The sequence below is a fragment of the Pseudochaenichthys georgianus genome, chromosome 5 (genome assembly GCF_902827115.2).
Source record: "Pseudochaenichthys georgianus chromosome 5, fPseGeo1.2, whole genome shotgun sequence".
In the NCBI taxonomy this organism is placed as follows: Eukaryota; Metazoa; Chordata; class Actinopteri; order Perciformes; family Channichthyidae; genus Pseudochaenichthys; species Pseudochaenichthys georgianus.
Genome location: NC_047507.1, coordinates 45,731,474 through 45,746,807, shown reverse-complemented (window position 1 = coordinate 45,746,807; position 15,334 = coordinate 45,731,474). Strand labels below are relative to the sequence as shown.

The window sequence follows — 15,334 nt, the reverse complement described above, 5'->3', positions numbered from 1 at the left end:
GGTTAACATAACTGAACCCTTTCACAGACAGAGATACATTAGTTCTATTTGTTAGAGCAACTGATTGAATGATTGCTGTTGCAATGTGAAGAGTATTTCAACAAATATAACAACAGTAATATTGTTAAAGTAAAACACCTACCTTTGTTTTTAGTGCTTTTAAAAAATAAAGTTGACTTTCAACTCATTTCAAAGCGAGTTCAGAAACACACATCATGTCTGTGATTGAGAGCTCATCAGTTCCCCCTGTCTGGTTGCTCTGGAGTTCAGTGCACGGAGCTCATGAAGTATCGTCTGCTTCCTGTTCTGGCAGCATGGTGGAAGGTTTCCCAGGTTCTCATCCAGAGAGATGGAGGCCATGTTCGTCGAGGAGATGCGATCCTCTGTCAACCTGCTGATGGCCAACCTGGAGAGCATGCCCGTGTCCAAGGGAGGGGAGTTCAAGCTGCAGAAGCTGAAACGAGGACACAACACCTCCATCATGGACATGGGCCAGGAGGACGAGAACACGCTGTCCAAATCTGACGTGGTGCTGTCCTTCACGCTGGAGGTGGGTGGACTAAGATCAACTTATTAAAGACCATAGTCTACTGATTTTAATCATATACATTAAGCAGTTTGAGATGTGTGAGGGAGAGAGTTGACATGACCAGTCCCTAGGGGACACTTGGGTTCATCCTCTGGGAAACACTGGACGTTCATTATGGGCCTCACAGTGCCCTTAAAGGAAGCATTACACAACTGTAATATGAAGTTACACGTTGCAACGAGAGTTGTGCAGCAAAGACTTTATATCATGGACATATCATCAACAACATTTCATCTTGAGAGCTTTAACGATGAACAGCCCGTCCACACCACAGCTTCGACAGCTTCAAAAACGGTTTCCAACGCGTCTGCCCGTTCACTTTGAATGGGGTGACGTCACTTTTCGCCGAACTGCATTGTGGGAAGCAGAGCGGAGCTTTCCTGGCGTTTCAGGCTGCACAGGTTGAGCAATATTCAACTTTTGAAGCTTCTGAAGCTTTCGGTGGAAGCGTCAGCCAATCAAATCATATGCCAGTAAAGCTCTAGCCAATCAAACCGCTGCTTGTGTGTCAGGGGCGGGACATTCATGTGATTGGTTGTTGGTCGAGCTTCAGACACGCCCGTCCACACTAACGTGTGTCTGTGGCCTCCAGATAGAGACATATTAAACAAGTCTTTAGAGAATTCCCTTATGTACATGTCTCAGGAACTTTATCAGCGGAATTCAGAACTCAGTTTAATATTATATTTACACTCACAAGAACACATTTAACACGTATGATGAGAAATTATTAGAAGTTAGCAACTTGACATCCAGTTCTGAAAAACGCAACCTACATTTCCCCAGAATGCAACACTGTGTGCTGGGCCCTCTCAGTCCGGTACATGCTTTTTCCAAGCCAGGAGGTTCATCTTTCTTAGTGGAGCAAGGTTTAGCAATAATCAACAGCATGGATAGATTTGGGAATGGATTTCATTTTTCCACATCTGACAGAAAGCAGAAACACGGTTTACAATCTAACATGTCAGCACTGTTCAGGTCATGTGACAGATATGTTTTACACTGCTTGTGTTATAATTACTACTACAGCCAACAGAGCAAAGCCCCTCAGCTGTCCATGAGCTGAATTATTGGATTGATATGAACTACCAGTAACACAGCTGTTGCCGCGGTGAACGCGCAGGCACCACAGTCCACTGGAACGGCCTGTAGCAGGGGGTACAAACACTTTACAAAATACACATAGTATAGAAGCTTGTTTTGATATTGGTTGTTCAAGAAGTTCATTTGGAAAACTGCTGCTATTTGGTTTGCTTTATCTCTGCAGGAGAGAGCTGCAGTCCGTCCCAACAGTTCACTGTTTAACGTGTGTTATCGTTTGAGCACATCATACAACTTTATTGAAATGAAGACGGCGTACATTTTGGTCTGTTGGAACAAAGAGTGTGTACTTTAAGCCTGTGTGTGTGTGTGTGTGTGTGTGTGTGTGTGTGTGTGTGTGTGTGTGTGTGTGTGTGTGTGTGTGTGTGTGTGTGTGTGTGTGTGTGTGTGTGTGTGTGTGTGTGTGTGTGTGTGTGTGTGTGTGTGTTGCAGGTGGTGATCATGGAGGTGCAGGGTCTGAAGTCATTGGCTCCAAACAGAATCGTTTACTGCACCATGGAGGTGGAGGGGGGGCACAAGCTGCAGACTGACCAGGCTGAGGCCTCCAAACCAACGTGGGTACACACACACACACACACACACACACACACACACACACACACACACACACACACACACACCACACACACACCACCACACCACACCACACACACACACACCACACCACACCACACACACACACACACACACACACCACACACACCACACCACACACACACACACACACACCACACACACACACACACACACACACACCACACCACACCACACACACACACACACACACACACACCACACCACACACACACACACACACACACACACACACACCACACCACACCACACCACACACACACACACACACACACACACACACACACACACACACACCACACACACACACACACACCACACACACACCACACACACACACCACACCACACACACCACACCACACACACCACCACACACACACACACACACACACCACACCACACACACCACACCACACACACACACACCACACACACACACACACACACACACACACACACACACACACACACACACCACACACAACACACACACACACACACACACACACACACACACACACACACACACACCACACCACACAGCACACACACACACCACACCACACACACACCACACCACACCACACCACACACACACACACACACACACACACACACACACACACACACACACACACACACACACACACACACACACACACACACACACACACACACAGAATATGATTTGAACAATGAGAGCTGTAATATACCACATAGTGCCACCTGCTGGCCAGACCCTGACTCCAACACGCAGTGGCTGTGAGTGCAGGGCCGTGTGCACATCATGTAATGAACCCATAGCGCTGACGTCCTGCTCGCATCTCCCTCACTTGGTGCTCATCGTCTTTACTCCAATGCTTCTCTCACGCTCCTGCAACTCTCTGCAGTTTCATGCCTTTATCATTTCCTTACATTTTCTTAGGTTTCAAGAGTTTGGGAGACACAGTATAAACTATATATGTATTCAATATGTTTGTATTATTTTGTACTTAAACTATATTGATACTCGGAAAGTGTGTTCGCTCAACATTTGCTCTAATAATCCACAGCTGTTACCAATACGTGGTCTCGCCACTACACTTCCTGTTGCTCTCACTGTCCGGTGGGGTTTCATACACAAGCTGTTTCCACAGAGCCGCGGGCCTCCAACAGATATATGGACAATGGGAACACATGACCTATCTCTCTGTGTTGGCCTTCTGAAAAGCTCATTTGCAATTGAGAAGCTTTAACGAGCACTGCTTCAATGCTTAAATGCTGAGGATGATCATTCATTCTAAATGATAATGTTTCACTTATCAGCTCCTTTTAGTTATGGTCCCCATTCCTGCACAAGAGTATAAGAATATAGTTACTAAGATATTGATCATTTTAAACATTTGTTGGAATCAATTTTAATAAAAAAGTGATGAGGTTAGTATCCTAAATGGTTTTCGCAAGTCATTTTTGCCATTTAAAGCAGTCAGCCACGTGAACTGATCAGAGAGCGGTGTGTGTACAGTCAGCCTGTCAGGACCTTGTCTCGTGGAATGAGGCCCTCAGGCTTCCTTTGCACCTGTACGTCACCTGTGATTTACATCATCTCGAGTATCAGATGCTCAGCAGATCAGAGACGTCCTCATCTCTAACAAGCTGCTATCTGTATTCATCTTCTGTGTGTGTGTGTGTGCGTGTGTGTGTGTGTGTGCGTGCTTGTGTGTGCGTGCGTGTGTGCGTGTGTGTGTGTGCGTGCGTGTGTGTGCGTGCGTGTGTGTGTGTGCGTGCATGTGCGTGCGTGTGTGTGTGTGTGCGTGCGTGTGTGTGCGTGTGTGTGTGTGTGCGTGTGTGCGCGCGTGTGTGTGCGTGTGTGCGTGGCGTGCGTGTGTGCGTGCGTGTGTGTGCGTGTGTGTGTGCGTGTGTGTGTGCGTGTGTGTGTGTGTGCGTGTGTGTGTGTGTGTGTGTGTGTGCGTGTGTGTGTGCGTGTGTGTGTGTGTGTGTGCGTGTGTGTGTGTGCGTGTGTGTGTGCGTGTGTGTGTGTGTGTGTAGTTGGGGAACCCAGGGTGACTTCACCACCACGCAGCCGCTGCCCGCTGTGAAGGTGAAGCTGTTCACTGAGAGCACGGGCGTGTTGGCTCTGGAGGACAAGGAGCTGGGGAAGGTAAGTGATGACGATCTGTTGTTCTTACATGGGTGCAACCTTCGAACACGATACATTGTGTTGCACATATCCAGTACGATCATCTGCCTGTCTCCAGGTTGTGCTCCACCCGACTCCAAACAGTCCCAAGCAGTCGGAGCTCCACAAGATGACGGTGTCTAAAGGCTGTCCGGACAGCGACCTGCGGATCAAACTGGCCATCCGCATGGACAAACCACAGAACATGAAGCATTGTGGGTAAGTGACAGTGAGACCGTCCTGATGGTATTGGTGACATTTCTCTAATATGATGCTTTTTCTAATTGATCAGATTTACAGGTAGATATATTATAAAAGTGCCTGTGTTATCATGGTCCTGTACACACACACACACACACACACACACACACACACACACACACACACACACACACACACACACACACACACACACACACACACACACACACACACACACACACACACACACACACACACACACACACACACCACACACACACACACACACACACACACACACACACACACACACACACACACACACACACACACACACACAGTGTATGAGTGTGTGTAGCTTGAAAGACCTTTTGGGCACAAAGCAGGTCTTACCAAAACAACAAGGTAAAACAGTCTCAGACACATTTGATGAAATGGTAAAGCTATTGTTTAAAACTAGATAAAGATTATTATATTATAGAGTTAAAAAATATGTTTCTTGTTTAACAACTCACTCAATGATTTACAAATGGTCATTTTGGGCTGGAATATTCCTTTAATCATCCTTTTAGCGACATAATAGGTGTATCATTTGAGGTACCTGGTCCAAAAGACAATGTATGTCTCCCTCTGGTGGCTGTCAGTCGTTACTGCTTCATTTGCCACTGCAGTGGATGGGACACTAACTTAGTAGGTGTAATGGCAATTTGAATGTTCCAATGTCCTATATCCTTTTGCCAGTACTTCACAGGAGGGTTGAGAGTGATCCTGACGCAGACACAAACAGATGCATTTCCGGTCTTTTGCTGCAGTTTAGAATGATGTTTTATTTAGCGTTTACATACCAAGGTTTAATTACAGTCAATAGTTGTGGTGAGCTTCTGCCGGGCTGGTGGAATCGGTGTCCTCCTGTGTCCTCGTCTAAACCCCGCCACCAAGTGTTCAAAAATAATATTGCACTATACATATAAATTAAATAAACTGAGACACCAACAACACCCATACAATGGCTCCTACAGTAGGGCTTGAAGAATGTTACAGGTGGTCCACGGCACATAATACAGTAAGGCCTTTGGACCGTTTGAAATCATTTTTAATTAAACTAGTTGTTTCGGGAATATACTTTCATGGCAGACATGTTTTATTTTAAGATACATCACGTTTCATTTAGCTTTATAAATGCAATCAACCATGAAGATAGAAACTCCAAAAGCAAGAATCCCACACATACATAATGTTAAATTAGCCAAACCATTGAAGTGTTGCTGCATTGGCTTCAACCACTAAGCCAACACTCTCAAGTCATATGTACACTCTCTGCTGTCCTGATATCAATGGGACACTCGTTCCACTTTGAACCCGCATAGCATCAGGCGTGTTTGAGTTTACGGGGTATCTGGCGCCTACTTGCAGTGAGGAAGTGAGGAATGTTAACGTGTGTATGGTTTAACCATGACCTGGATGCAGGAAATAGGCACAGTGCAGTTGGCCAGTACCAGTTTCTTGAAGCGGATATTATCACGTCAAAGCAGTAAAAGGATGTTGTATTTAATGACAGTCATGAAAGCCTGCAGCTCAGTGGCGGCGCTAGGGGGTGGCTACTTGGGCTCAAGCCCCGGATCTTTTCTGAAAGACCCCGATGTTTCACTTACATTTTTTTTATTGTTTTTAAAAGATTGTTGAAAACGTCTCGGGAGTAATGTGCAGTACCGGAGTCCACCAGAGAGGCAGCCGCTGCGGGACAGTAGTAGTATTTATACAGATAAATCCCATTGAGATCATTGATCTCTTTTCCAAGGGAGACCTGCTCAAGTAGTTCCACATGAAACATAAAAACTAGTGCTGTCAAAATTATCGCGTTAACGGCGGTAATTAATTTTTTGAATTAATTGCGTTAAAATATTTAACGCATTTAACGCATGTGCAGAATGGCCCGCCCCATACGTGCCACCAGTGGCAGCGCCAGGGTATGGCTGGGGTAGGCTACACCCATACCAAGAAATGGCTTAGCCCCACCATGAAAAATGATGTTAAAGTAAGCAAAATAAAGTCTGCCAACTCGCGCGGAGTAAATTGCACAGACAGCAGTTAGTAAGATTGATTTCAGTCGCCACGGTTTTGAAAACTTTTGTCACGTAGTGATCGTCTTCTCAATAGAACATCTTTGATAACGGCGTGGTGTTGTTGCAGGAAGTCCCGACGGAGAATACTTTTGCTGTAGTACAGGTAACACATAACTGGTACGGAGGTTATGTGCGTAGTCTGAAATGCGTACCGTCACTTGTGTCACACAGCGCATTTGCGTACCGACGTACTTGTGAAGCTTTTCCAGAAGGCGGTTCGATCACCGGACGACAGAGTTGGTCTCCGTGTGCACAGACAGGGCTGCTGTTAACGTCGGTCTGTACAACGGAACTGTGCCAACACTACGCCAACCGGCTGCGGAGGGAGACTCCCCCCCCCCTCTGTCGACTTTCCTGAAGTACACCCCCGTTGATAGAAATCAACACGTAATGAATTAAGACCCCACGGTTTGATGATTGATAGGTGTGTGGGTTGTCTTTCATTTTGACACGCAGAAAAAATGTTATAATAAACATAGATACTGTATGTTAAATGGATATATCCGCCTTCTTTCATTTATCTTTCCATTCCCACAACAATATACATAAAGAAATGGCATATTTTGGACATAGTTCGAATGGTGATTAATCATGATTAATTAATTTTTAAGCTGTGATTAATCTGATAAAAAATTGTAATTGTTTGACAGCCCTAATAAAAACATAAATAGAACAACAAAAGGACATCATACAGCATCATTTACATGATTATCCACATAAACAGGTACCAACAGCTTCCGATTGAGTAGCATCCAACCGAGCTGGATCCATGATCCATTGCAGCTGGTTTAATTAAAATTACATTTATTTATCAAGGGGGCGTATCAAGTCCTGCGGAGGGGTTTTCCTTTTCAGTAGGGGCCCACCCCGTGCACGGACCCGCACGGGTAGGCGTCTGAAATGAAGCGCTACATCTGTAGAAGGTTGTGTTCAGTTTGCAGCATTAGACGCTCCTTATAAAGATCTGGGGTTGGCGATAGAACATATTTCGAGTCAATAATTGCGATTTGATGGGATATCTCTTGTAGCTTTGAATATGTTTCTCTATTAATTCTAGAGGAGTAAGCTATAATATGCCCTCTGCAGTGGCGTTGCGCAATATTTCGGGGCTCCCCCGCAGGTCGGACCATGGGGCCCCGCCCCCTCCCCTAAATCAATAATAGAGTGACATGGGATAGACATCGCGGCCACTTTTTTAAATGTTTATTTTTTCAGGCATCTTTTGTAAACAGTAGGCCTATAGGTCAGTAGGAACTTTCTGTATAAAGATACATCTGATTTAAACAGTATAGGGTCAGTAGGAACTTTCTGTATAATATACATCTGATTTAAACAGTAAGGTCAGTAGGAACTGTATAATAATATACATCTGATTTAAACATCATTGACAAATACAAACAAGTGGCTGTGTATTTTTTGTAACATGAAGGTATATTGTAGAACGTTATAGCCTATCATCATTGGAGTTCACACAACGGAACGGTTCACATATATATAACATTCTGTATAAAAGAAAAGTAGCCTACAAAAAACAAACAAATAAAACACATCCTAGGCTACATAGAGGATGCAATCAGGAGCTGCTTTGTAGGCCTATTATTTTATACGAGCCCGTCTCCTGGCATTCTTCTGCGCAAAGTCCTGTATAACAGTCTTTAAATCTATACTGCGCGCGCGTCGGCTCTAAGGACTGCTAACCCAGACAGTCTCTCTTGCGACATTGTGCTCCTCAAATATGTCTTTATTAAGTTAAGTTTTGAGAAAGATCTCTCAGCACTGGCAACAGTCACGGGTATAGTTAAACACAATTTCAGTGCTGTGGCAACATCGGGGATACTTGGCAAAATGGACTGATTTTCAATGAGCAGGGTTTGTGCCAGGTCTTTGATTGTTCCACGCTCAATTTTCTTTATAGTAGGCCTAAGAGCATTACGGAGGGACAGGATCTGGAAAGGAAACTCGGCTGACAGGTCGTCTTTATACTGGCCTGATAAAGCACTTGCGGACTCAGACAGATCCTTGTCTGTTGTGCGCAAAAGTTCGCGGGGAAGCAGAAAAGAAAATCGCTGTGCAACTTCGCTCATTCCAACAAATCGATTTTTGAGTTGGGCAACGACAATATCGATATTTGCGTAAAATACCGCCACTCTAAAATGCTCCCCTGGGTCTTGGAGCCGCTGGTCCTCGCAAAGCTCTGAAAAGTGCCTCTTTGTGCGCCTTGTCTTTGAAGAGACTGTGGACACCCCATGAGGATGCCAGGTCTTGCGCGTGCGCTTTTAAGCCATCAAACTCTCCTCGGAGTTGGGCAAGTGTATCGGTTGCGTTACCAAGCATTGTTGTCACCTCTGTAAGAGGTCCACGTCTTTGCGCTGGAGAGCTTGGGACACAATGTTGACTGTTTCAAGGACCTTGCCCTGCATTACAGTCATTACAACAAACTCAAAGCTCTCCATGGCCTTTTTCAAGCCAGTCGCCTCGGCACGTTCCTCTTTATGGCGATTGGCGAATAAAACTTTCTATTATTCTAACCTGTCTCGAAGCGTGAGGCACGACTAGCTGGCTCGGCTGTAACGGGGCTGCTGGGGTCTGTGGGGGCACGGCTAGCTGGCTGGGCAGCCTTGGTTATGCCTATGTCTGAACTGGCCTCGGAGGGGGGCCCTCTGCGCCCTGTTCCCGCATTACGAAATCTAAGAGGATAGCCTACAGTGGGGGCGGGGCGGGGCCCCCTAAGCTCCGGGGCTCCCCCGCACCGCGGGGGGTGCGGGGGCCTCCGCTACGCCACTGGCCCTCTGAGGTAAACTTTAATAAGGGTCTCCCACATTGTGGCGTTAGATATTTCAGGGGAGGTGTTTGTTTCAACATGTCCTCCAACTCATACGACCAAATGGGTCGATTGTTTAAGCGCTTAATACGACCTATAATTACGTTTTAAAATTGTCGGCCTCGAGTGCTCCCGTTCAATGCAAACGTTACAGAGGGTTGTTTATTCACAAATAACCCTCTCTGTAAAATCCTAAATTGTAGGATAGTTTGGCCATTAAAACGCTTTATGATTAGATTTCTAGCGAGAAGTATATATTGTACTTTTAGAATCCACGTCCAGTCGATATGTAGGATCTATAGTTTGATAGATATTACGAAGATGATTTGAGGTTTCATCAGGACAACGTGTATATGCGTCAAGCTTCCATGTAAAGTTACGGGTTGAAAACAGTATTTCCGGTCTCGCCGTTTCCATAATAAAACCAATGATCAAATGATTTAACAGTGATATCTGCACTACTCATCCACTAAAAAACATCAGTTTATCCTAGTTAATTATACGACATAAATTGGTTTAAATTGTGTACAATGCTTTTGTGTTTTTCCCATAGGTTTTTCTCTTTCGATTCTGAGAGACACATTTCTGTTTTCAGAGGTTTTGATAGGCTAAAATCACGCCGCAATGCACGTCGGGATATGGTGTTTATGTGATATGAAATCGGAAAACATTAAAAAAATAATAATAATACTTTATTCCGAGTGTTCTTGCTTTTCTCTTTGAAAGTCATCACATAATGGCATTGCAATACACGGTTCGGCTGCATTAAATATTACATATCTGCCCTAGATATGTATCTATAGAGCCCTGATCAGAAGACCTTTTGACAAACTGGAAGAGATGCCGCCAAAACTGAATACGTGACGTGAACCATAAATATATCAACAATTAAACAACATCTTCCATTTCTTTTCACACAATACGTCTCCTTGCAGTATCAACACTAATTCGGCTGACTTTTATATTTGATCCAATTAGTAGATAGTCTGTATTTACACCATAACGGTGCACAGCTGATAGAAAGGGACTTTTTTGTAGTTTTTAAAGATATTACTGATTTTCTGAACTACCTTTCCAACTCCTCATGCAGTTGACTGTTACAGGTCTATACAGGTTCATGGTACAATGCATAAGCTTCACATCGAGAGACTGAAACTGTATTTTCCTTTAACGTTCTGTTTTAATTTCACAATAAAGTTTATAGTCATATTATGTACGATATTATTATGTTTTATTAACTAGACCACTGGTCTAAACCGCACCTCCTAGTGGTTAAAGCATGTTATTGAATTTAGTTGTTGAATAAGTTATATTTGATGAAAACATTTAAATATTAAGAGTAGCCTACATACAAAATAGGGGTCAATGATAGAAATATAGAATGGAAAATATCTAGAAGATACTGTAGTGATCTCTACAATAAAACAGTTTAGTGCAGGACGTCGAAAGATATTAACAGGAGGATGTGCAAAACAGACAAACTGATAAGGCTGAATTTTACTCAGGTGTAACTAAAGTCTGATTTAAGGGTTGTTTATATTTCACATCATTAATCAGAATCTGCAAAGTAACAAAAATAAATGTAGTAGAGTAAAAATACCAGGTTAACCTCTGAATTGTAGTGGAGTAGAACAAAGTAGTACATGCTGCTGTAACAAAAACATTTCCCAACTTGGGATCAATAAAGTATATCTTATCTTAAGATGATCGATGGCTACTGCCATATTTGCAAATGTGCATCTGAACCTTGACAAGTGCATGTTTCAGGCTTATCAATGAACAACAGGAGGGGTCACAGACATAAGACCAGCTGTTAAATAAATCTCTTCTGACCTTAGCTGTCATGTGGTATTAATGCTGCCCATTATGGACACAAGCAATTTTCACCCATGTATTAATTATATGTTTTAAATTTGATAACACCAATGTGTTTCGTATCCCCTAAACCTCCAGGGATGTACAGTTTAATACTGGCAACTTCTAATTGTGGGAAATACGAAAACGTCTTTTAAAACTACAATTCCCAGTAGAGACGTGCCATAGAACATGTTGCGAAACACACAATAGCCAGCAAGTGTAATTCTGGGGGGGGGGGGGGGGGGGGGGCTGGACCCGTCCAAGTCCAGTTTTGGATAGTCTGGCGTGGTTCCATTCCATTTCAAAGAGCTGTTTGACAGCGTAACCTTGTCGCACTGCCACTCCAATATCCAATCACAGAGCTTGAGGGCTAATCACGGGGTTTGTAAAGCAACGCGGATGTTGTAGTCCCAAACGATAGCTGGGGATTCTGGGTAGTGTAGTGTCTTCGGAAACTCTGTAGTGTCTAAACTCCGAAAAAACAATTTGTTTCTCCGAATCGAAGGTTAAAAACACAAAAGCATTGTACACAATTTAAACCAATCAATATTGTGTAATTAAGGATAAACTGATGTTTTTTAGTGGATGAGTAATGGAGATATCACTGTGTAATCATTTGACAGTGTGGGGAATACTTCCGGTTTTATTATGAAAACTTCGAGACCGGAGATACTGTTTTCACCCACGCTAACTTTACATGGAAGTTGCCCCATATACAGTACACGTTCTCCTGGCGAGACCTCAAATCATCTTCATATATCTATCAAACTGTAGATCCTACACATCCACTGGACGTGGATTATAAAAGTACAATATACACTTCTCGCTAGAAATCTAATAAAAAAGCATTTTAATGGCCAAACTATTCCACAATTTAGGATTTTCCAGAGAGGGTTATTTGTGAATAAACGACCCTCCGGAGCGTTTGCAATCGACAGGAGTATGTTGTTTCTTACACGACCACTAGAGGTGCTACACTTTAAAACGTGACTCTGGGTCGTATTTAGCTGCTGAACAATCGACCTATATGGTCGTTTTTTGTAGGAGGACAGGCTGGTTTGTTTCTAGAATTTTTTTTATTTGGTCCGAAATGAATTCAACAAAGCGATCATCAGATAGTAGGAGAGGATTGAGTCTCCAAACTCTGTTTGGAGGGGGACGATTTGGAAGATCCAGTTCGAGTACCATGACACTATGATCAGATATAACTATGCTATTATATGAGCAAGTCTTAGCCTTTGGTAATAGTCTATACGGGTGTAGGTATGGTGCCCGTTGGAGAAAAAAGAGTAATTCTCTATTGTGGGGAAACTTAAATCTCCATACATCGGAGAGGGCACAATGGCTCATGAAATCCTTCACAACTCCAGCTGATTTTGAAAGATTTTGAGGGGAATTTGACGACCTATCCAGGGTCGTGTCCAGTACAAGGTTAAAATCACCTCCCATAATAACAAATCCATTCTCAAGCCTAGGTATTTTTTTTATTTTTTATAATATCTTTATTACATTTTTCAAATACAACACATAACAAAACAGCTCAGACATGACATGACAAGTAAGGTACGTAAATAATAATACGAAAATAAATAAAAACACTGCACAGTGTAGGGATCCCCAACCTCTACCATTCTCAATAACTAAATTAAGTTAGATAGTAGTAATTATCAAAAATAAATAGACAAATACAGATGACTGTGGTAACAAGGTTACAGGAAAGCATACAAACAGTCAAATCCAAAGTACATAGGAGCGCTAGGCTGAAGGAGGAAACCCTCGTAATATGGAAGATGACAATGTTGGTCCAATGTAGTCCAAGTAAGGGAGCCAAACCTTCTGGAAAGCATCCACCGAAGAGTGAAGCATACAAGAGATGTATTCGTTAGGAATGCACTCCATTACAAGGTTATGCCACGACTTCTTCGTTGGAGCAACATCCTTGATCTAGAACATCAACAAAAAAAATTCTAGCTGCAAAAGTCAGTAAATTAAATAGCCTCTTGTGTTTGGTATTTATAATATGACCACCTGGAAGACCAAGTAGAAGGCACATAGGGTTTAACTCTATTGGAACACCAAAAATAACACACAGTTCTTTCACAATACCAGACCAGTAGCGTTGTAGCTTCACACATGACCAGAAACAGTGAAGAAGGTTCCCAGTTTCAGAGTTACATTTACTGCAGAGTGGAGAAGCATTAGTATCCATTTTGCTTTTGAGAGCCGGTGTTATATGTGTGCGATGTAGGATTTTAAACTGAATAGATTTGGTTCGATTACAAATAGATATTTTCCTGGCATAGACCCAAATATCCTGCCAGGGGTCTCATTTATAACGCCGTGCGTAGGATTCACGTGGGAAGGTTGCTTACGTAGTAGAAATCCAAAAAATAGCTAGGTACAGAAATGTTCCGACATTTTCCAATTCACCAAACATTGCGTACCGGCGAGGAAAGTGCGTACGGCACTTCCTACGCCGGTTTCCCTTTATAAATCACAATCGACTCGAAATGCGGTGCAGCTTTTGCGGCTTCACGTAACGCCCAGATGTGCCTATAAATAGTCAAAGAAACGCCCATTCATTCATTCATTCTGACTGACTGCAGGAAGAAGAGCAGGAAATGACGACAGAACAGCTAAAACAGACGTCTCACACCGTGTCAGATTCTGGTTCTTTTGGGGAGGTGGAGATAAATCACATTGTTTGGTGGATGCCGTTTGAACAGAGTAGCAGCAGGAGGTCGGATCGTCACCAACAGAAATAAATAAGTGGTCCGAAAAAGGTTCATGACAGAAACATACACATAGCCTTCCTCAGGCAGTGTGTTTGTACCGGGGACAGGAGACCCCCCTTGATGAGAGACTGTAAGACATGATCGGGGAATCCCCCCGGAGTGGAGTCATGACGACTGGATCTGAATTATGTTTTCGTATTTGGTGGTTTGTGTTCCAGCTGTCGATCAGCTGTGCGCAGCGTCTCCACTGCAGCCTGTGCATCTCAACCCCCCCCCCCCCCTGCAGCAACCCTATATCCACCAGTTAGAGGAAATACAACTAATGTGTTGTGTTATATTAGCTGTACAATTTACCACACATGGTGTTCTTAGCTTCCATACCTCCTGTGTTTTACGAGCGACTTATCAAGTCTTAGCAAACGGCATAAAACACGATTAAACATAGTATATAAAACCATGCTCGTACAACCTATAGAAATGCAAAACGGCGTCATTTATGAGAAAACATTTCATAACATTAACACAACATATTCGAGGTGGTTTTAAATAACATTTCCGTATTTATTTATTTCTCCAAGTTATGTGTTTGTGTGCACTGAGGAGTCTCAAACAGGCGTTTGTTTCATCATTTTAAGATTGGCTTTAATCAATGTTTGAAAATGAATTCTTCATATATGATGAATGAGAGGTAACGTTTTATTGATGGTATTATTTCCACATATTTCTCTCCATTCTTCCTTCTGCCAACGGTGTCGCAGTTTCTCGTCCATCCTGTTGTTGTGCTTAGTGTGTACGCATGGGTTAGAGTTTGCGTAGAAGACCGCACGTTTTCCCGTCAAGTTAGTATTTTATAAATCGCAAACATTGCGTAGAAACTGGCGTACGCCATTTTTTGAGCATATATCCCTTTATAAATGAGGCCCCAGGTCTCTCTCCCAGGCTTGCTTAGTAGCTTGGGAAGTAAGAGATTAATTGGAGCTCAAGGATAATAAATAATAAATAAATAATAAAATGCGCTAATACGTTTCTTGGATATGTGTTGAGACAGTGCCTTTTCTACATGTGAAGTGGTATTATTAGTTGTTAAAGTGGTACTTTTGGTGATGAAGTGTCTGATTTGTAAATATCGGAAAAAAATCACATTTCTGCAGGC

General features: G+C 43.1%; 1 protein-coding gene across 1 annotated transcript in view; it reads left to right on the top strand.

Annotated features, from left to right (window-relative positions):
- The window catches only part of cadpsa (Ca2+-dependent activator protein for secretion a), a 252,895-nt gene that overhangs the window by 101,041 nt on the left and 136,520 nt on the right, over positions 1–15,334 (top strand). Inside the window, exons 5-8 of the mRNA XM_034084138.2 lie at positions 314–550; positions 2,123–2,244; positions 4,315–4,426; positions 4,524–4,663. Coding sequence (XP_033940029.1) covers positions 314–550; positions 2,123–2,244; positions 4,315–4,426; positions 4,524–4,663 — 611 coding nt within the window. The remainder of the gene's footprint in view (positions 1–313; positions 551–2,122; positions 2,245–4,314; positions 4,427–4,523; positions 4,664–15,334) is intronic.